The 19,681-nt window shown below is 44.2% G+C and overlaps 1 protein-coding gene across 10 annotated transcripts in view; it reads right to left on the bottom strand.

Moving 5' to 3' along the window:
• Nucleotides 1–19,681, bottom strand: part of LRMDA (leucine rich melanocyte differentiation associated) — a 1,020,248-nt gene that overhangs the window by 443,195 nt on the left and 557,372 nt on the right. For all 10 annotated transcript variants that reach the window (XM_072823715.1, XM_072823720.1, XM_072823721.1 and 7 more), the window contains one exon: nucleotides 11,163–11,294. In XM_072823715.1, the coding sequence (XP_072679816.1) occupies nucleotides 11,163–11,294 (132 nt within the window). The remainder of the gene's footprint in view (nucleotides 1–11,162; nucleotides 11,295–19,681) is intronic.

The following is a 19,681-nucleotide window of genomic DNA, read 5'->3' as shown; positions in this document are numbered from 1 at the left end:
GTAGAGCTAAGCATTGCTCAATAGCCTCACTGGTGGCAATAAAGCACTGAATTAGGGGAAAAGGAGAACAAAGCTAGGAAAAGACAAATGGAGTAAGTTAGGAGACATTTAGTCAAGCCAGGCAGGTCAAAATGTATTTGAGGATGAGAATCTGTTGTGAAACTAACATTCTATGAGGAGAGCATGAAAGAGAAAATACCAAAGAAGGGCATGGTAGGGAGATTATGCCATGATCCACTCCTTCAATGGGATCCACTGTTCCATCAAAACAAATGCTGAGACCACCCCGCCACCAAAGCCAAATAAGTCAAGATTCATAGATTCAGGTAATCACGGGTATTGGGTAAGGATTTAATGACAACCTAGCTGTCACATCAATACACGTGGACTCCTGGCTTGAGCTACATGCAAAAGAACTGAGGCCTAAGCAAGGTGATGACTAGACAGGCCATGAAAAGAGGTCATGACTACCAGAAACTTATGGAAGAGAGATGTCAGCCAATATCAGCAGATGGAATGGGGTGTTTGCACAAACAGGGGCTAAGCCTGTAAGGGTGAATGCAGCATCTAAGAGTCAAAGACTCAGGGTACAGTGTCCAAGAGTGAGGTCCACTTGGCCTAGGAGAGGAAGGTAGAACCAATGAAAAGGGATGTCCTTACTCTGTCAGGATGTGATCTCACCATGGGGTGTTATCTCCATTTCCTTAGATTTCATTTCAACTTATCAGTAGAACCCTAAATCCAAACAACATCAGAATCCATTCCCTAAGGTATCTGCTGAGGGGGGGTCACCAAAAAGTACCTTGTTCCATCCCTGACAACCCTAAGAAAGAAAGAGCTTTTCCCCTGGGACTGAAACTTCCTCAATTTTTTTTTCCCACCAACCCAATTTAACAGCATAGGGTCTCAAAGAACAAGGCATTCTTCTCTTCCACATGAGGACCCTTCAGATTGGTGAACCTCCCATATCTTCCTTAAATCTTATATTCTCCAAACTAAGTTCTGTTGAGCATTTTTTATACACAGGTTCTGCAAACATCCTATGCAAGACTAAGTGCTATACTGTGGGAGTGAGACAGAGACAAGGAGAGGGACAGCACAAGCCAAATAGAAAAACACTAGTGCAAGAGGAGCAAAGCAGCTCCTCTATCAAGGGCTTCAATTTGCCAGCATTGTCCTCATTTCCTCAACAAGACAGGACAATGGACATAAGATCCTTCAGATCTTAAACAAATAATGTCTGGGAATAACCACAATGGACCACTGAGTTTGCTCCAACCCTCTACCCCTCACATTCCAAGGGGCAGTAGGACTTATGCCTATCAGGCTGTCCTGAAGCCTCAGGCCCAGGCCCTCGTGCCAGGGGAACAGCCAGACAAACTGATCACTCTCACTGGCACAGTATTTCTTCACGGGACTGAGAGAGAGTAGGCTGCCAAAATGGTGCTGATATACTGACCTGGGTGTTTCAAATTATTTATGTCGACAATGCCCCTAGAGAACCTAGGGGAAGCCCTTTCCACTGTGGATGAAGAGGTCCAACCAAATCCTACTGCTCTTGTAGGGACGAACCTCTTAAACCTTGTTTATTTTTCATCTACTGTATGCAGGTGGGAATGGGAAGGAATGGAACTCAACACTGGCAAGACGTTTAAGTTGAAGAAACATTGGGCAACTGAACTGGACTGAAATTCCCATTATTTCTCAACATCGGGTGAGCAGTGATGAGCAGAGTCACATGGCATTGTCCAGGGATGCAGGCTTCAGATGTACACTTACCACAGAGCTAATAAGGCTTGGGTGTGAGGGCTCCTTGCTTACACAGGTCCCTAGCAGGGGGTAACAGAGTCACCTGGTCATATATTTCTGTAAAATTTGCAAAAGTAGGTGATTGAAACTGCCCTCAGCTAAGATCACTGTCTCTCTCCACTGAAGTACGTGTAGTGCATAATTTATATAATTAGATAATAAGGTCATAAAAGCATTTGCAGAAAAAAACAGGTAAAATATTTTTATATAGGCATGTCCAGCACAAAAAAAATGTTACTTTTAAAAATATTTTTATATCGGTGTTGTCAACTTGGAAGTCTTTAATTTGCTTTGATATATTTTTATTCCAAATAAACATTCAAGCCTAATTTTGCATTCATAATTATGTAGTCTTTGCCTTTAAGAGAGTATCACCAAATTATGTAAGTTTCACACACAACAAAATCTGGATCTGCCCCTGAACAGGAGGTTGTAGAGACATGGACTCACTCAAATGTATTGGTCATGGAAATATCTTGGGCAAAGGGTCTACAGGCTTTAAGAAGCTTCAGTCATCCTTTGCCAATGAACCCAAGGAATGGAGCCTGCGTCATTTAGGGTATTTTGTGTGGCAAAAGCTAGCCCACCTTTTCAGCCCTTTCAGAGACCTGCTAAATAATCGTGTGGGCTAAGTCAGGTGGTCTCCCCCAAATCCACACTAGCCAGGAACCGCTAGTACCTACTCTGTGGGTGCTCTGGACCAGAACTTCATCATTATGTTGATATCATCACTGGAGGATAAAAGACGAGAAAGAGTTTTAATTGGTTTCTTGGTCTCCTGGGTCAGCAAGGACAAACACAGCCCTGTCTTGCCTGGTTGGGAGCTCTGAGATAGAATTTGTCACATTCTTTTTTTGTCAAGTTGCATAGAAAATTAACCAGAGGCAATCAGCAGAGGGAACTTGGTGTCCCTGACTAATGAAGACCAGGGCAGTAGAGATACTTACAGGGATTCTCCAAAGCATGACATTTCCTCCCTCCTCCCCCCCCCCCCATTTTTAAAATATGAAGCTATCTGGCACAGTTTCAACTCTCTGCAGCTGGATTCTAGCACACACCTGGCTTCCCTCATCAAGTCTTCTCTAGAGTACTTGACATTTATATTTTTTTCAGTGTTGTCTACAGAAAGTTGACATTGCAGAGTCCAGCTGTCATAGGTACACTTGCCAAGGGAGACTTTTTGCAGCAGGCTCAAGATCAAAGCAACGTCTTGCCTTGGAAGTTTGGAGCATGAAGGAGGAGCAGAGTCTTCTGGTGTCGTGTCCAGTTGCACAGGTCTGAAGCTGTTTCCTAGGTGAAAATGGGCATGAATCCTCCCTCTGTGCTCAGGTCCAGGTCAAGGGGGAGTGCCTATTACACCTGGGAGGGTTTCAACAAGTGCTGATCCTAATATAGGATTTCTGAATCCTAACTACACATTCTGCACAATATATTCTCATTCTGACTCACATACACATCCGAAATATTACATCCAAGTGATAATTTAGGAAATGGGGGGGGTGTCAAAGTCACACAGTCAAGTGGAAGAGTGCAGATTCAAACCTAGGTTCTAAAGAAATTGCATTTCATGATTCCTAATACAAAAAAAGAATTTAAAATACTGAAAAATGAGGAATCCTATAGGCTTTCATGGGAGACCATAGGTATTGTCATCCAGTTGTATTCTGTACCTCAGTTACTTCCAATTTGGGTTTATTCATTTAAAGCACTGAGACTTCCACCATCAGTAAAAGATACCAAGAAGTTGTAAAGACTTTGTTAATGAAGCTATGTCCCATAGATACATTATGCCATTTAAATCTGTCAATAATCCTCTGAAATGTCTATCGCCTGTTTTATAGATGGAGAAACGGAGGCCTCAGACAAGGCACAGAGAATTCCCTGAACAAAAGAGTAAATTGCTGTGGGGCATCTAGTCTGGCCTTCTGGCTCAGCTCACCGGTCTCCTCACCACAGCCCAGCTGTACAACACGTCACACTATCTGTTCTTCCTGTTGGTCCTACAATGCACACTGTCTCTTCATACGTTTGCTGAAGCAAACAGGGAGACAGAAAAGGAAGGAATTAAGTGTGATGTAAAATGAAGTCAGCTTCTCAGCCTTCCCCCACCCATCCCAAAAGGGAGAATCATTTCATTGTGTAAAGTATCTATACTTTCCGCATATCTTGGTTGTTTTGTTATTGGGGGTTGGGTATTCACACGGTATGGCTGAGACCATTACCAAGTACCCAACCCTATGGGAGAAGAGTCAAGGATAGTGTGTGTATGGCATGGGCATCTGTGTATAAGAGAGAGAGGATATGAGTATTGGGGGAGATAAGGTCAACTCCAAGGCCAGTGACTACCAGGCCAGTCTAAATGAACCAAAGGAAGAAAAGTAAGATAAGCTATGAACCAAAAGATGAAGAGGTAATATGGGAAGTCTAGGCTCTAAAGTATACCAGGATGAGACACCAACACGGAGAGCTGAACAGAAGTGGAACAAAGGGCCAGCAGAACAAAGATAGGAGGTCAGGTAGGAGATATGCAGCCTACAAGTGAGGCATTGGTAGACAGAAACATTTTTGCCAGATGCTGGGTTTGGGCTCTGAAATCCCTTTCAGGAGCTCCATCTACAGCTGGGAACAGAACTGGCATAGGAGGGGCAGGGGCAGACACAGGCAGATGACTCCTTCTGCATCTCAGTTCTTCTCATGCAGTGATTTTTCCCTCCCTTAGGTTTCAGGATCTGGGCGTAGGAATCAACATGCCTGGGTTCTAGACTGAGCCCTACCACCGATCATCTATGTCATTTCCAAAATTCATACTCTCTTAGTTTTTTCATAAAAAATGGTACTCAACTCACGGAATGATATGAAGGTAACATTAACTTATAAAAGTCAAAGAAACACTCTAAATCTATACTCTGGTCTTGGTCATAATGTGGCCCAAGTAAGATCAAGTAAGCTTACACAATTCTCTAGGATAATAATAGCAATAATAGTGACCCTTATGTAGAACTTAGAATGAGCCTCACAACAACCACCTATAGGGCAGGTACTGTTATTGTTCCAATTTTGCAGAGGAAAGCAAAGCATCTAGATGTTAAGTAACTAACTAGTCCAAGGACATGCAGCCAGTGGCAGAGCCAGGATACAAGCCCAGGAAGTCTGTCCACAGAGCCTGTTGTTGATCACTATATGACAGTCCCTCCTTCCAAAGGATAAAAGCAGCCTATAATCCATGTTCACAGAGTCCAATAACAGAGCATTGGACAGACATACCTCATTGAGAGTAAAACCAAATGGAAAACTCTACATATGCAAAAACAAAAAAATTAAAACCAAAACAAACTTTGCAGAAGAACTTCAGGTAGAACTCCATTTAACAGTAAGCTTTCTAATATATTTAAAATACGATTCCATTTCTAGAAAGAACTCATACTTATCTTTGTAGAAGGTCAACAGTTACTTGATTCTAGGTTTCTCTTTACTACAAATATGCCATAAGTTCTTAAGGAGATAAGACATCAAGGCCCGTGTGTAGGATTGTTATAGGAAGGAGGTATGCCTCTTTGTATACAGACCTGTATAGTCCCCTATCACACTGGCTCTACATCTGGTATGTGACTTGCTTTGGCCACAGGGAAGCAACAACCTAAGATGCAAATAGGGCTTGAAAAGTACTTGTATATTCGGGCTTTGCTCTTGGAACACCTGCCCCACGTGGAGAGTCCTGTGCTAGCCTAGTGGAGGCATACTGTTCAGCCAACAACCAGGACCAACCTCCAGACATATAAGTGAGGCCATTTCAGAGCATCCAATCCCAGCCAGGTCTCCAGATAACTGTGGCTGCCCAAGGACCCAAAGCAAGATCCACGGAAGAACCATCCAGTTGAGCCCTGCCCAAATAGCTGACATACAGAATTGTAAACAAATAACATATTTGTTGTTGTAAGCCACTAACTTTTTAGGTAGGTTATTACACAGCATAGCTCACAGAGTCCAAATCCAAGGCATTTCATGGAGCAGCAATAGTAATTTGGAACACAGTAACTGTTAAAAGAGTCTGCAGTATTTTCACAAGACAACAGAAGAGTCAGTTGGCAAAAAAGGTGGAGTCAGAAGTATTAGGTTACGAGAATACCATATGGTGTTACTCTTGCTTTTACCTGGCTTTCATTCTATGACTTCTGGGTCAAGTATGTGGGGAACGCAAGCCAATCTTCATGATCACATCAAAAGACCAGAGGAGACAGATGTCATGCTGCATCCTGAAAGAGCCAACTAGTATCTTTTTAATCTACTGGTAATAAAGTACTTCCCATCAGCACAGCAATATACCTGGCCAGCTTTACAGCTACACATTGCCTTTGGCTTCAGTTCCTCCCACACCATCACCATTTCCTTCTCAGCATTATTGCTACAGATTGAAGAAGCTGAGGAATGAAAAGGGAAAAAGACTCAACCAATGACAAAGAAAATCTCTCAGCACTGTAGAGCCAAAAGGCCTGCTAATTTCTTGTGATAGCAACACCGAGAACACAACCATCCTCTAGCCCAATTTATTCCTTTAAGAATTAGAAACATATATCCAATGGAATATTACTCTACCATCAAAAAGTATGAGATCTTGCCATTTGCAACAACATGGATGGAGCTAAAGAGTATTATACTAAGTGCAATGAGTTATTCAGAGAAAGACACATGCCATTTGATTTCACTCATATGGAGAATTTAAGAAACAATAAATGAACATGGGTGTGTGGGGGGAGGGGAAGCAAACCAAGAAACACACTCTTAACTATAGAGAACAAACAGATGGTTACTGGAGGGGAGGTGGGCAGGGGGATGGTTGAAATAGGTAAGGGGGATTAAGGAGTGCACCTTCATGAGCATCAGGTGTTGTGTGTAAATGATGAATCACTAAATTGTACACCTGAAACTAATATTGCACTGTATGTTAACTAGCTGGAGTTTAAATAAAAGCTTGAAGGGAAAAAGGGGGAAGGGAATGAGAAACTTCCTGCACAGCAAAAGAAACCATCTATAAAATGAAAAGGCAACCTACTGAATGGGAAGAAATACCTGCAAATCATATATCTGACAAAGAATTTCTAAAATATATCAAGAACTGGGGCACCTGGGTTGCTCAGTGAAGTCAGTTGACTTTTGATTTCGGCTCAGGTTGTGAGATAGAGCCCCACATCAGGCTCCTTGGTCAGTGGGGAGTCTGCTTGAGGATTCTCTCTCTGCCCTCTGCCCCTTCCCCTGCTTGCTCACTCTCTCTCTCTCAAGAAAAATAATAATAATAATAAAATATATGAAAGACTCACATAAATCAATAGCAAAACACAATCTGATTTAAAAATGGACAAAAGATCTGAATAGACATTTTTCCAAAGAGGACATACAGGTAAGCCAATAGACACATGAAAAGATGCTCAACATTACTAATCATGAGGGAAATACAAATCAAAACCATGAGATATCACCTCACCCGTGTTAGAAAGACTTTTTTTAAAAAGCTTATTTTAGAGAGAGTGAGTGCCTTTATGGTGAGGAGGGGCAGAGGGAGAGAGAATCTCAAGCAGACTCTCCACTGACCACAGAGCCCAACACGGAGCTCAATCTCATGAGCTGAGCTGAAATCAAGAGTTGGTCACTTAACCGACTGAGCCATTCAGATGCCCCAAAATAGCTTTTATCAAAAAGACCAGAGGGGCATCTGGGTGGTTCAGTAGGTTAAGCATCTGCCTTCGCCTCTGGTAATGATCTCAGGGTCCTGGGATAGAGCCCCATCTCAGGCTCCCAGCTCAGGCAGCAGTTGCTTCTCCCTCTTCCATCTGCCCCTCTCCCGCACTTGTGCTCTCTCTCTCTCACTCATTCTCTCTCTCAAATAAATAAATAAACTCTTTAAGAAAAAAAAAAAAGACCAGAAATAACAAGTGTTATGTGGAAAAACAGGAACCCTTGTGCACTGTGGCTGGGAACGTAAATTGATGCAGCCACTACAGAAAACAATAGGAGGGTTCCTAAAAATATCAAAAATAGAAATACATCATGATTCAGCAATTTAATTTCTGGGTATTTATCCAAAGAAAATGAACACTAACTCAAAAAGATATTTGGGGGTGCACGGGTGGTTCAGTCCGTTAAGTGTCCCTTAACGGGGACTCAGGTCATGATGTCAGGGTTGTGAGATCCTGCCCTGCTGCAAGCTCCATGCTGGGCATAAGGCTTTCTTAATATTCTTGGTCTCTCCTTTTCCTTCTGCCCCTCCCCATGTGTATGCTCTCTCTCAAAAATAAATAATAAACATTTGGGGCATATGGGTGGCTCAGCAGTTGGGCATCTGCCTTTGGCTCAGGGTGTGATCCCAGATCCTGGGTCCTGGGATGGAGACCCACATCAGGCTCCCTGCAAGGAGCCTGCTTCTCCCTCTGCCTGGTCTCTGCCTCTCTCTCTGTGTCGCTCAGGAATGAATGAATGGAATCTTTAAAAACAAATAAATATAAAAATTTTTAAAAATTTAAAAAGACTTCTACATTCTTGTGTCTATTAGAGCATTATTTATAGTAGTCAAGGATATGAAAACAACCTAAGTGTCCATCAGTAGTTGAATGAAAAAATTATGACATATACTTTTTTATATAATTATAATATGATAATATATAATTTAGCCATAAAAGGGATAAAATTTTGTCATTTGCCACAACATAGGTGAATCTTGAGGGCATTATGCTAAATGACATAAGTCAGAGAAAAACAAATACCATATGATCTCTCTTACATGGGGAATCTTAAAAAAAAAAAAAAAATCCAGAGGGAATTCCTGTGCATTTTTGGCATATTCTGTGCCAGTTATGAAAATGAGCCCTCTAAAATGGGAGACAAGAATGCTCAGCAAATTCACATGAAGCATGAATCTCACTTATTAGTCTAACCTAATGAGAGTAATCAGGTATTATATCAATCAGCAATATTTACTCAATGTCTCCTCAAATGTCTGCGGTAACAGGAAAGCAATACTATAAGCTACCTATTTTGGACACTTAGATATCCAACAAATGCTTTTCATTGATTGATTATTATACAAATAGGAAGCTGATTACAAAAAAAAAAATCACCCACCAGTTCATCTGCAAACTGGGATTATGTGAAATGAGGTTCTTTCACAGTTGGTGTGCTCTTCTTTTAATTGCTTTTGTCAGGCTTGTGCTGAAATGAGCTTACATTTCTTAGTATGCACCAATTAATGCAACGGAGAACTGGCCAGGAAGTGTGCTGAGGGGAGAAGAGGAATTGAATTTGGGAATAGCATTTGTACAGCACTTGTCAGACAAAGTCCTTGTGCGTTGATGTATGGACTATTTGGGAAGTCCTTCTCATGACGCTGTTCCTTCTTTTGCCAACTTGACAATATCCAAGGGCAGAGGCAGCTGGGTTTTCACCCATGCAGAAAACTGTTTGGTTCACATTGTCATGGCACTTTGATTCCAACATTCAAATAAGGCTTTCATACGTTCTTTTTTTTTAAGCAGTTCTCCTAACAGGCAAATGAAAGCTGTGACATCACACATACACACAAAATGAGAAACAGAGGCTTTCAGAGGCTACCTGTCCACAGCCACATAGCTAAACATGATTATGCTGACTCATAAACCCAAGTCCAAAGGTGTGGGGCAAAGGACATAACCACTGGGGCCTCAAAGAGGAGCCCTCTCATCCAATTCTATTCTAATAATCCTTTTGTTCTTGATTGACTTGAGGATATCACCCAATTGATCACCTAAGACAGTCAAGGGACCCATTAGACACACAGACTGTAATAATTTTTCAAACAATGACTAGGGAAGTTAGTTGACCAAAGGATAGGAGAAGAAAAAAAATCCATCAATACTGCATTATGATAAAGACTAGATATTTACTTGTGGGCTCTCTCCTTCTACCTCTATCAAAGTGCCAACTTATAATGCCAACAGTAGCATATTTTATCCAATAAAGAAAATACTGTCTTATGACTTGAAGTATAAACTGAGGCTAAGAAATGATTTGGCCTATCATTCTTAAAGCAGACATATACATACATGGTAAATGTAACAGATATACCTGGTTTTATTTCACCCTCTAGGGCAAATGCCCTGATCCCTTTACTTCTAACTTATCATGTGAACATGAACGAGTAATTAAACTACTCTAGGTCTGAAATGTTTCACTCATAAAACACAGTGACTGGACTTCAAGTCTGAAGCAGCCCGGGAGAACGGAAAGAATTTTGGATACGGCTACGGTCAGACTAAATCTGAGACCCAGCATTTTGGTCAATGTCTGGCTGTGGATCTAAACTTCACCTCTTTCCTCATTTAGGTAAATGGAGATCCTCTCCCAGGGTTTGCCAAAAAAAAACAAACAAACAAAAAAACAAAAACAAAAACAAAAAAACACCTAAAATTAGCCAGTGAAGTGCCTGACCCACAGAAGTGCTCAATAAAGAAGAGCTGATGATAGTCACTCATTCATTCATCCCACAAACATTCACCGAAGCTCTGCTCCTGAAGGAGACAGGAGTCAACAAAATAGGCAACACTCCCCGCCTCACAGCTGGCGCTGTGGCAGCTCGGGAAGCCCTAACTGTACTACGGAATTAGGCGCCTTATGCTGCAGAAAGCTCCCAAGTCCATTCTCAGCCTGTCTATGCAATCCAGACCAGGTCACGCCCCTGGGGCCTCATCCCAGGCTGCCCAGGTCCTCACCCACTTCAGGAGAAGACATGCAACCGAGCAAGACCTCTGTCGTCGCTCCAGGACAGTACACAGCGCAGAAGGCAGAGCTATGCCTGGGCCTCACCCATACCTCCCCTCTTTGCCCCTTCCCCCTTCCTTGGCCTGACCTGTTCCCCAGCCTGCACCAGAGCCTTCCAGAAACCTCCGTGATGGCCAAGTTTGCTGAGAGGCACCACCCGCTACTTCCCACCAGAGGTCGCCCTCCCACACGAGCCCAAGCAAACAGAGCCTGGCTCTGCCTTCTCGGCAGCAGTGACATTATTTTCTTTCTCTATTTTTATCTATTAAAAAGATTTCTTCACAGCCATAACTTAGATCTCTACACTAAAATGGAGCAACAGGAAGATATAATGGTGCATTTCATTTATGAATGACCTATAATAAATTACTCTGAAGTGTCCCGAGTGCCAGAAGACAGAACGCTTTGTCTGCCCATGGACTGCATTTCACATACTTTAATTTAGCTGACACATAAAACTCATTTGACATTTCGCAGGTATTTGTGGGGGGCGGGGGGGTGGGGGGAGGCTTGTGCGGGCCGGGCCCAGGCGGGGCAGGGGGGGAGCAGAGGCAGCGGGCAGGGCCAAGGATATCTGGTTCTTGTTCAGGGTTAAGGTATGGAGCCTGGGTAACCCTGGCAACACGAGGTCGTTCCCCAGCAGATTGTTGTCCAGGATGAGTTCCTCCAGGCTCCCGAACGCGCTCAGTCCTTCCAGTGACCTGCAATGACAAAGGCAACAGGAAAAATGATCCTGCACTAAATCAGGGAGGCCATTATGAGCCGAAATAAATATTTTAACCTTCCCTTTCAGGACTGGGAATAGTTTGGGCTTGGTGCCTGTCAGCAAAGTGAATGACAAGAATTAGTGGCGGGAGCCCGGTGGGGGCGGCGGGGGAAGGGGCCGCTGGCACTCCCCGCATCCTTCACGCGTTGCCAACATGAAGGATGAGGGTCACTTAGTGAGTAGCCAGGATCCAAAACAAAGGGCTTCAGATACGGCCTGCAGGATAAATTTGTCAATGTCTTGTGCCTTCAGGCACCCAGCCTCGGCTGACCCTAACCTCCATTCCCAAGATAAATAACTCTGTCACAGTTCACCTTCATTCCCTGGACACAAATTTAAGTTGTCATCCATCATTCCTGCCCAGAAATATCATACCCCTCTTACAATAATAAATATAACTTCAAGTATCATTTCTTAGCGGTTCTCCTCTGCACAGTCCAGGAAAAGGCGAGGCAGCCTTCCTTTCTCCCTCTTTGCTGCCGTTGACTTCTCGCTCCCCCCCCCCCCCCACACACACACACTCTGCTTTTTTCTTTTCTTTTTTCTTTTCTTTTTTTTTTTTTCTTTACTAATCACTTAATTTGCGTCTGCCCAGTGTCCCTGTGGCTGCCCCCAAAGGCCAGGCATCTGCAGGAGCACATGATCACTCCAGTCGGGAGAGGGCTGCTTCTTTCTCTTTCCTGATTTCTTTTTCTTTTCTGTTTTTGTTTTGGTGGAGGGGAGGGGGGCGTGGCTTCAGGAAGGAGTTGGGGGGGGCGGATTTCTGTTTCAAGGTTTCCTGGCATGAAGTTAGGGTTTTAATTTATGGAAAGTGGATTTCTCACTTTATTTTTGAAAGAAGCGTGGAATGCAGCAATGTAGATGTCAAGGCAGTAAATAATCAAGCATCTGAAAGAATTAAGTACCCGGCTCAGGGAAGAAGAAGAAGAAGAAGAAGAAGAAGAAGAAGAAGAAGAAGAAGAAGAAGAAGAAGAAGAAGGAGGAGGAAAAAAAAAAAAAAGTACCAGGAAGGGGAAAATAGCCTTGTTTTTATACTTAGCTGAAGTTAACTCTTAAGGTTATGGTCTTGGGAGTGTTGGGATGGGGGGGTAGAGGCGTTGAGGGGCCGTTGTGTGCATGTGCTGCCCCCCCCCAGCCCCCCCAGCCCGGCTCACAGACGTTAATTAAAGAAAGCCGCCCGGTGGAGGGACACACACAGACACACACACTCCCAGCGCCTTCACCTGCCAGCCCCCAGAGCCCTGCTGAGCTTGCACGGGCTGACAGCTGAGCTACGACGTCGACCAGAGGGCGGACTCGCATGGGATCTCCTGGCTACTCTATAAAATGTGTCGAATCAGGGAGATGTTGTCTACACTACTTATTCATTTACTGATGGCACGTACGTTGCGGACCCGCCTGCTCGTGTGTGCAGGGCCTGCACGTCTGATGTGACTGTGAACTTGAGCACCAAGGCCTTCTCCGGACAGCTGCACGCACGGCCCTTGTGGGACCCTCTGCCAAGCAGACCCCAAAACAGGGAGTCGATATCTGCGAGGTGTACTGTGCCCTGCGAGTCATTAAAGCCCCAGGCTCCCTCGGCATGTCCTATTCCCGCCCCCTCCCAGGGCCCAGCACCCAGACCACCCCTACCCCTCAGGCCAGCACCACCGCAGGCAGGCGAACACCACAGTTTGGCCGAGGGGTCAGTGGGGTCATTGTGTTTCATTTCTTCCTCCTCTCTCTTCTTCCTCATGGTTCAGGGAAGCACAACACAAGTTACACACTGGGAAGCGGGACTCGGGGGACTTGGTCTCAGCTCTGCCATTTACCTGGAGTGTGAATTTGGTCATGTCAATAACCCGTGTGACCCCCCCTTGCTCTGTGCTGCTTCCAGCTCACGGGATCCTAGGGAATACAGACAAAAGAAGCCTAACATGTCACTAGCAAATGTTGGTTCCTTTCTTTTCCTTCCTCCTTGCATTCATTGATTTTTCTGGTAGTTGTGACCTTAGAGGGTGTGTTGGGGGTCTGGGGTGGGGGGTGGTATGTGTTCTGGACGCAGGGGGTGGACAGATGAGCAAATATGCCAAGGTGTACAACAAGTCTGACTTCTACAGGGAAACCTCGACCTTTCCTGAAGTCCCTTCCTCCGTGGGGGTTAATGAGTGATGATCCCAAAGTCCTTTTCAGGATGAGGCCCTCTTTGCCACAAGGGGAGTGGAGGCCACCTCCCTTCAGGGCGCCTTATGGATGGCTAATAAGCCCTTTGTGCACAAACATCAGCTGGGCTCCGGTCAAAGGCAGCATCCAAATGTGCATTGTTCCCGAGTTATGTTATGCAAATATAATACTCTTATCATGAGAATCAGCAAATGGTTGGCAACTGGCAAGCAAAAGAAAGCTCCCTTCCAGGAGTGCCCGGGTGGAGGGGGCTAGGCAAAAGACAAAATGACACAGCATGAAGAGGGACAAAGCGGAGACCACCAGAGGGAGTGCCCACAGAGCTGCCTTTCTCTGGGGCAGCCTCTGGGGCAGAGCTCAATTCCCTGGTGAGACAGAGGAGTAGGGGAAGTTGGGGCTCAAATCCCCCGTCCACCCCCCCCACCCCCCGTCACCTGTCTGGTTGTAAGATTCTTTTTGCCATGTAATGTTATTAGCTGCTCAGTTAAAAGGGAATCGTGTTATGTGGGGGGTTGCTAATTAATAAATCCCTGTCTTCACGTCATCAGTGCCGTGTGCACTTGGTGATTTAATCAGCTAAATTCAGAGCTGAGGGACTGGGGACAGGAGACTGAGAACGAGAACGTACTGAAGGGTAAAACTGGAGAAGACAGCATTTCTGGGGCTTGGCTGGTGCTTGGAGGCCAACAAACCCACACCTGGGGGATGCTTTCTTTTTTGCTTTTTAAAAACTTGACTTCTGTTGTTATTGCAGCTGCTGTTTTCGTGGAAGGAGAAGGGGAAAGAAATTCTGGGCGTCGACCTTTGCGTCCACGGCCCTCTACGCAAGAGGCCTGCCCGAAGAGGCAACCAAGGCCCTAAGAGCCACACAGGTCTATGCTGTTTAATGGGACAGCTACAAGGAAAAGGTGATGGGACTGCCATCTCTCGGCTCTCACCTAGCGTGCGGACAGCAAAATGCACCCCAGACCCAAGAGCCCGGGTGCAGGGGCGCCTGTCATGCCAGGTGACACCTCCCCAGGCCGGTTTGCAGTCTGCGGGTGTTTGAGGGGTGCGCTGGAAAGGCGAGGCGCACAGGTCTGCCGGGGTCAGGGGCTGGAGGTTCACCTCCGCACGGGGAGCTGGGGACAGGCCTGCCAGGCCCAGGAGAGAGACGCCCAGGGCAGGTGGGGACACCAGGCCCGGTGTGCGTCCTGGCCTACCTGCGGCAGGTGCTTTGCTCTGAATCCCAATCAGCCCCTCGGAAGCGCGGCAGGCTGCCTGCCTCCTGCTTCCCCAGCAGGAGAGCTGCCGTGACCTCACCCACAGGTGCTATCTCAGTTACCTGCTGGCGGGGCGCTGGCTGGGCTCCCCCAGGAGCCACCGAGGCCGCTGGGAGCGTCCCAGTGCCTTTTCCAAAGTCATATCAAAATGACAAAACATCACAACGCATTCAGCTCTAGCGGATTCAAACAGAGAGAACTTTTAAGTTTCCACTGTAATTAACCCTATCCTCGTTAAGATAATTATGATCAAGCGTCCTGTCACAGTTAATATCCCGGCATCATTGCCCGTGGCTCACACTCTGCCCTCATTAGCTTATAAAAACAGCGGCACTAACCAGGCGGCCGCAGCCCTTTCCCAGTTAGGCCAGTGGTTGTGGGCTGCTAAGGACGGGCCTTGGGCGGGGCAGCAGGCCCCACAAAGGGGTGGCTGCTCGGACCCCAATCTCTGCTGCTCCTGGGTGGCCTCACGCTCAGCGGCCTTCACTCTATCCCCAAAAGTCAGCCGCATGTCAGAGTGGGGAAGGAGAAGAGCCAGGACCAATGCACGGCTGGTAGCTTTGGGACAGAGGAGCTACTAATCCATAGCAACCCCTTCCTGTCCCTTACCCTGCAAAAGATCTGGCCAGAAAAACCACCAGAGGACACCTCCCGAACCCTCCATTCAAGAACTGCCAACCCTATTTCTGAGGTATAAGCTGTGGTAAAGGCTGGATCCCTCTTTCCTCAGTTCTCAGTCTATACGGAGGACGATGTTCCTGCCTTGCATGACACAGGCAAGGAATGGGGCCACGGTTAACCACAGACCCCAAGGAAGAAACGTCTCTCTCTGTGGAACCATAGCTGGCCTCACACCCAGAACCAGAAGTCGGGATGTTCTCAAACCAAAGAAGAAAATCATATCTGAACTAAGATCTTCACCTACCCCCTCTATCTATCCAGATATCCAGGTGCATATTTTTAACCGATAAAATGGGGAGGCTATGGAAATTCTAGAGGACCTAGCCTGTCTGTCTGATGTTCACCACCCTGGCTAGTCCTGTCGGCCTGCAAGGGTTGGCCGGTGTCTGCTCTCGAACAGTCTTTTGGGATGACGTCCGTCTGCCCGGCCCCCTAACAAAAAGGGATCTCAATGTAACCCTCCATAAATACCTGGGAAGTTGTCAAATGCACAGTGAGGGCTCAATAGCCCTTTGTCAACTGACTACTGCTCAGCCCAGAGCCTATTAGCTGCTCAGAGAAAAGCTGACAGGGAAATCTCAAGGGCGGAGCAAAGAGCAGGCCTCAGGGCAGCTGGCCAGAGGCTAGGAGGGCAATCCCTACATTCCCATTCCTTCAGAGGCCAGAATGCCTCCCTCTATTTACCCTGGGGCCAGTGTCAACGTACAGGCAGAGGGGGCAATCAGTGAGTCTGAATCTATACACCAGAGCTTCTTTACCACTTGGAAATCATCCTGGCTCTGAGTACCCTGAATGCTCCTCCTGTTACCTGCCCTCCCCCCTTGGAATCCCCAGACCTTTCCATAATCCAGCAACTAAATGGTTAATGCCCCACACAGCTTGGCGCCTCTCAGGACCCTGCTTCCAGCCAGGATCTTCCTGATTGATCACTGTAGTTGTTAAATAATTTAAATATCACCCTTGAGAGCAGGAACAGCACCTTGTACCTCTTGAATGAGCCCCGCCGTGCCAAGTGTGGAGCCTGGCACATGGCAGGTCCTTGGGAAATGTCTGCAAACTGACAACAGAGGCCATGACCAAAGCTACAAGGACAGGACAGGCAACACAGAGTTGGTATGGTATGGGGTTGAGGAAGAAAAAAGAATGGGACAGCTGCGATAGGACTGTTCATGTCCCAGAAAATGGCCCAGGGGCAGCACTTTTAGAAAGGCCATTAATCCCACTACGTGAGAGATAGTCTTTCTTTCTGTCATAAAATTCTTTTTATATCCCACGTAAATGGTTATATATATATATATATATATATATATATATATATATATAGTACATTACTAGAGATCGTATATTACATATACCATATAGTATCTCCTACAGCTTATTCCTAGAGATAGTACTATATGTTCAGATGGGCCTATAGATTTTCTACATATTTGTCTGTCATACAGGTCACATAGCCAGGGATAGGTAGATGTTCAGTAATTAAATCGATTAGTCTTTATAAGTATATTAATAGGCGATGAAAGTATCTACGAAACTGATGAATACAGACATGCTCATGGCTGTGTAGGACCGTGAATACTGACACCATATGACAGTATATCTTATGGGATTTGTCAAAGTCACCCCAAAACTGTATTAAGCTCCCTATGAGGATGAATGATCTCTGAGTTACACAAAAGAATAATTCAACACTGGCATAAGAGACCTGAAGACAAGACCAGTCAAAAATCTAAGGTAGTTGGCTAGGTGTTTGTTAACTCTAAGTGCGATCAAGTCGGAAGCCGTCACACACTATACCTTAATAATACTAAGAAAACTGCTATAGGGACACGTGGTTCAGTGGTTGAGCATCTACCTTCGGCTGGGGGCGTGATCCTGGGGTCCTGGGATTGAGTCCTGCATCGGGCTCCCTGCAGGGAGCCTGCTTCTCCATCTGCCTGTGTCTCTGCCTCTCTCTCTCATGAATAAATAAATAAAATCTTTAAACATAAATAAAATTTTTAGGGATCTCTGGGTGGCTCAGTGGTTCAGTGCCTGCTTTTGACCCAGGGCGTGATCCTAGAGTCCCCAGATGGAGTCCCGCATCAGGCTCCCGGCATGGAGCCTGCTTCTCCCTCTGCCTGTGTTTCTGCCTCTCTCTCTCTCTCTCATGAATAAAAAAAAAAAAAAAAAAAAAAAAAAAAAAAAAATCTTAAAAAAATAAATTTTTTAAAAATTAAAAAATTAAAAAGTAATATCCCATAGTCTCTGTATCTGCTTTCTAACTTCACAGTTAAGACTTCTTTTTTCATAGCCCTTATATTTTATTTATTATCTATTTGTTAATTCTAGTAAGCTAGTTCAAATCCTTTATAATATGTAACAGGATATATATATATATTTACTTAATTTTATGTATGTATATAATTTTAATATACCTTTGAGTATCAAACAGGCAGTTTCTGTACATTAAGGACAAGTTCTGTGAGACTGTTAATGTGGACAACTGACTAGGAACGACGATATATACTGTGTCCAGGTTTATAAAAGACTTTGAAATGATTCTAAAAATATCCTTGTGATAGGAGAGCAAAAAGTGGGCTAGAAAATGACAACTTTAGGTAGAGTCACAACTGGTTCAAAAATATAACTGAAGAGCACTAATGAATGGCCCAGCTTGTTCCTAGAGAAGGTTCTGGGGACTTTGGTCCTGTTTTTTGCCAATGACTTGGTTAAGGATGAATTTATCACATTTATGGAGTCCCAGGCCCAAGAAAGCTATTCAAGACAATACAGTAGGATCCAAAATGATCCTGTTGGAATCAACCCATTGTTTCCACCCAAAAAGACAAAATTTCACATTATCTAATGTAAAGACCTAAATGTAGATTTAAAGCCTAACTACTCCCAAAATACATATATGAAGAAAAAAATTAAAAGGCAGATGTAAATTGGAGGAAATATTTGCAATCTAACAATCTAAGGTTTAGTATCCTTAATATTAAAAGAGCTTTTGAAATGCATTAAGGGAAAGCTGAAAGCCCCAACAGGAAAAACAAAAGACATGGAAAGATAACACACAAGGTATGTACATGGTCAATAATAGAAAGGTGGGGTAAAATTTCATCTTCAGTAGGAATCTAAAATATTCAAATTAAACAAGATGTTTTCATTTAACTAGCGAATACACGGTTTCCTTAAATCTTAACATAATCTTGTCAGAAGTTTGAAGTAACAGACCAATTCAACACTAACGGAAGAGTGAAACTTTTATAACATTTCTGGATGGCAATTTATATTCAAAATCTTAAAAACGATCACTCTTTCCTCCAGTAAATCCAATAATTTATTCAATAAATATCAAAGAAGTGCACATGGTGTATGTTCAGTATGGCATTATTTATAGTAACAATGTAAACATGCCTAAATGCCCAATGACAAATGATTACATAAAGGTTGATATATCTGTATAATGAAATAGCATGCAGTAATTAAATATGATATTATAGATGTCTATCTACTGATCCATTAAAATTGTCATGCTTTCTATTTAAGTACCTAAAGTGAAGTTATAATACATATAAGCACATGCATATACAAACTCATGCATGAAAATTAAGTCATCTATGTCTCCCCTCCATTCCCTGTACAAATTTTAATTTGTACCATGTTCTCCATGGTGATGGTTAAGAGTCATTAAAGTAGTCTGTTAGATATTCCTAATTTATAAACTGCTGTTAATATATAATCTCGTACACAAGGACTTTATGACAATTGTATACGCGCACGCGTACACTTCAGGGCATAGGGGTACTTATACATCTGCATACCGATAGAGTGAGCCCAGATTTATAACCACTAACTCCTGAGTAACGGTTATTTACAGGATGTTTTTTTTTCTTCTCTTTTAAAGTGTTCACTAGTTACTAGATTTTCTATCGTAAATAAATGTTTTATAATCAGAAAAAAACTCCAGTAACTACTACTTTTAAATAAAAACACGAGATGGGGGACCCTTGGATAAAGAGCAGTGTATCTAAAGAAGGTTTAGTATGAATCAGCAGAATGGGGCTGCCTCCACAGAGGTGAATCTGATCCTGCTCTACTGGCCCTTAAGTGACTTCACCTGGAGCTTTGTTTCAATTCTGAGTGCCAGACTCAAAGGGGCATCGGTACTCAGAAGTACCATAGAAAGAGACCAAGCAGCTGGGTGTTAAGAAACAGTGATGGAGACAGT

Source organism: Canis lupus, chromosome 4, assembly GCF_048164855.1.
Source record: "Canis lupus baileyi chromosome 4, mCanLup2.hap1, whole genome shotgun sequence".
NCBI classification, from domain to species: Eukaryota; Metazoa; Chordata; class Mammalia; order Carnivora; family Canidae; genus Canis; species Canis lupus.
This window is presented reverse-complemented; position numbering and strand designations above follow the sequence as displayed.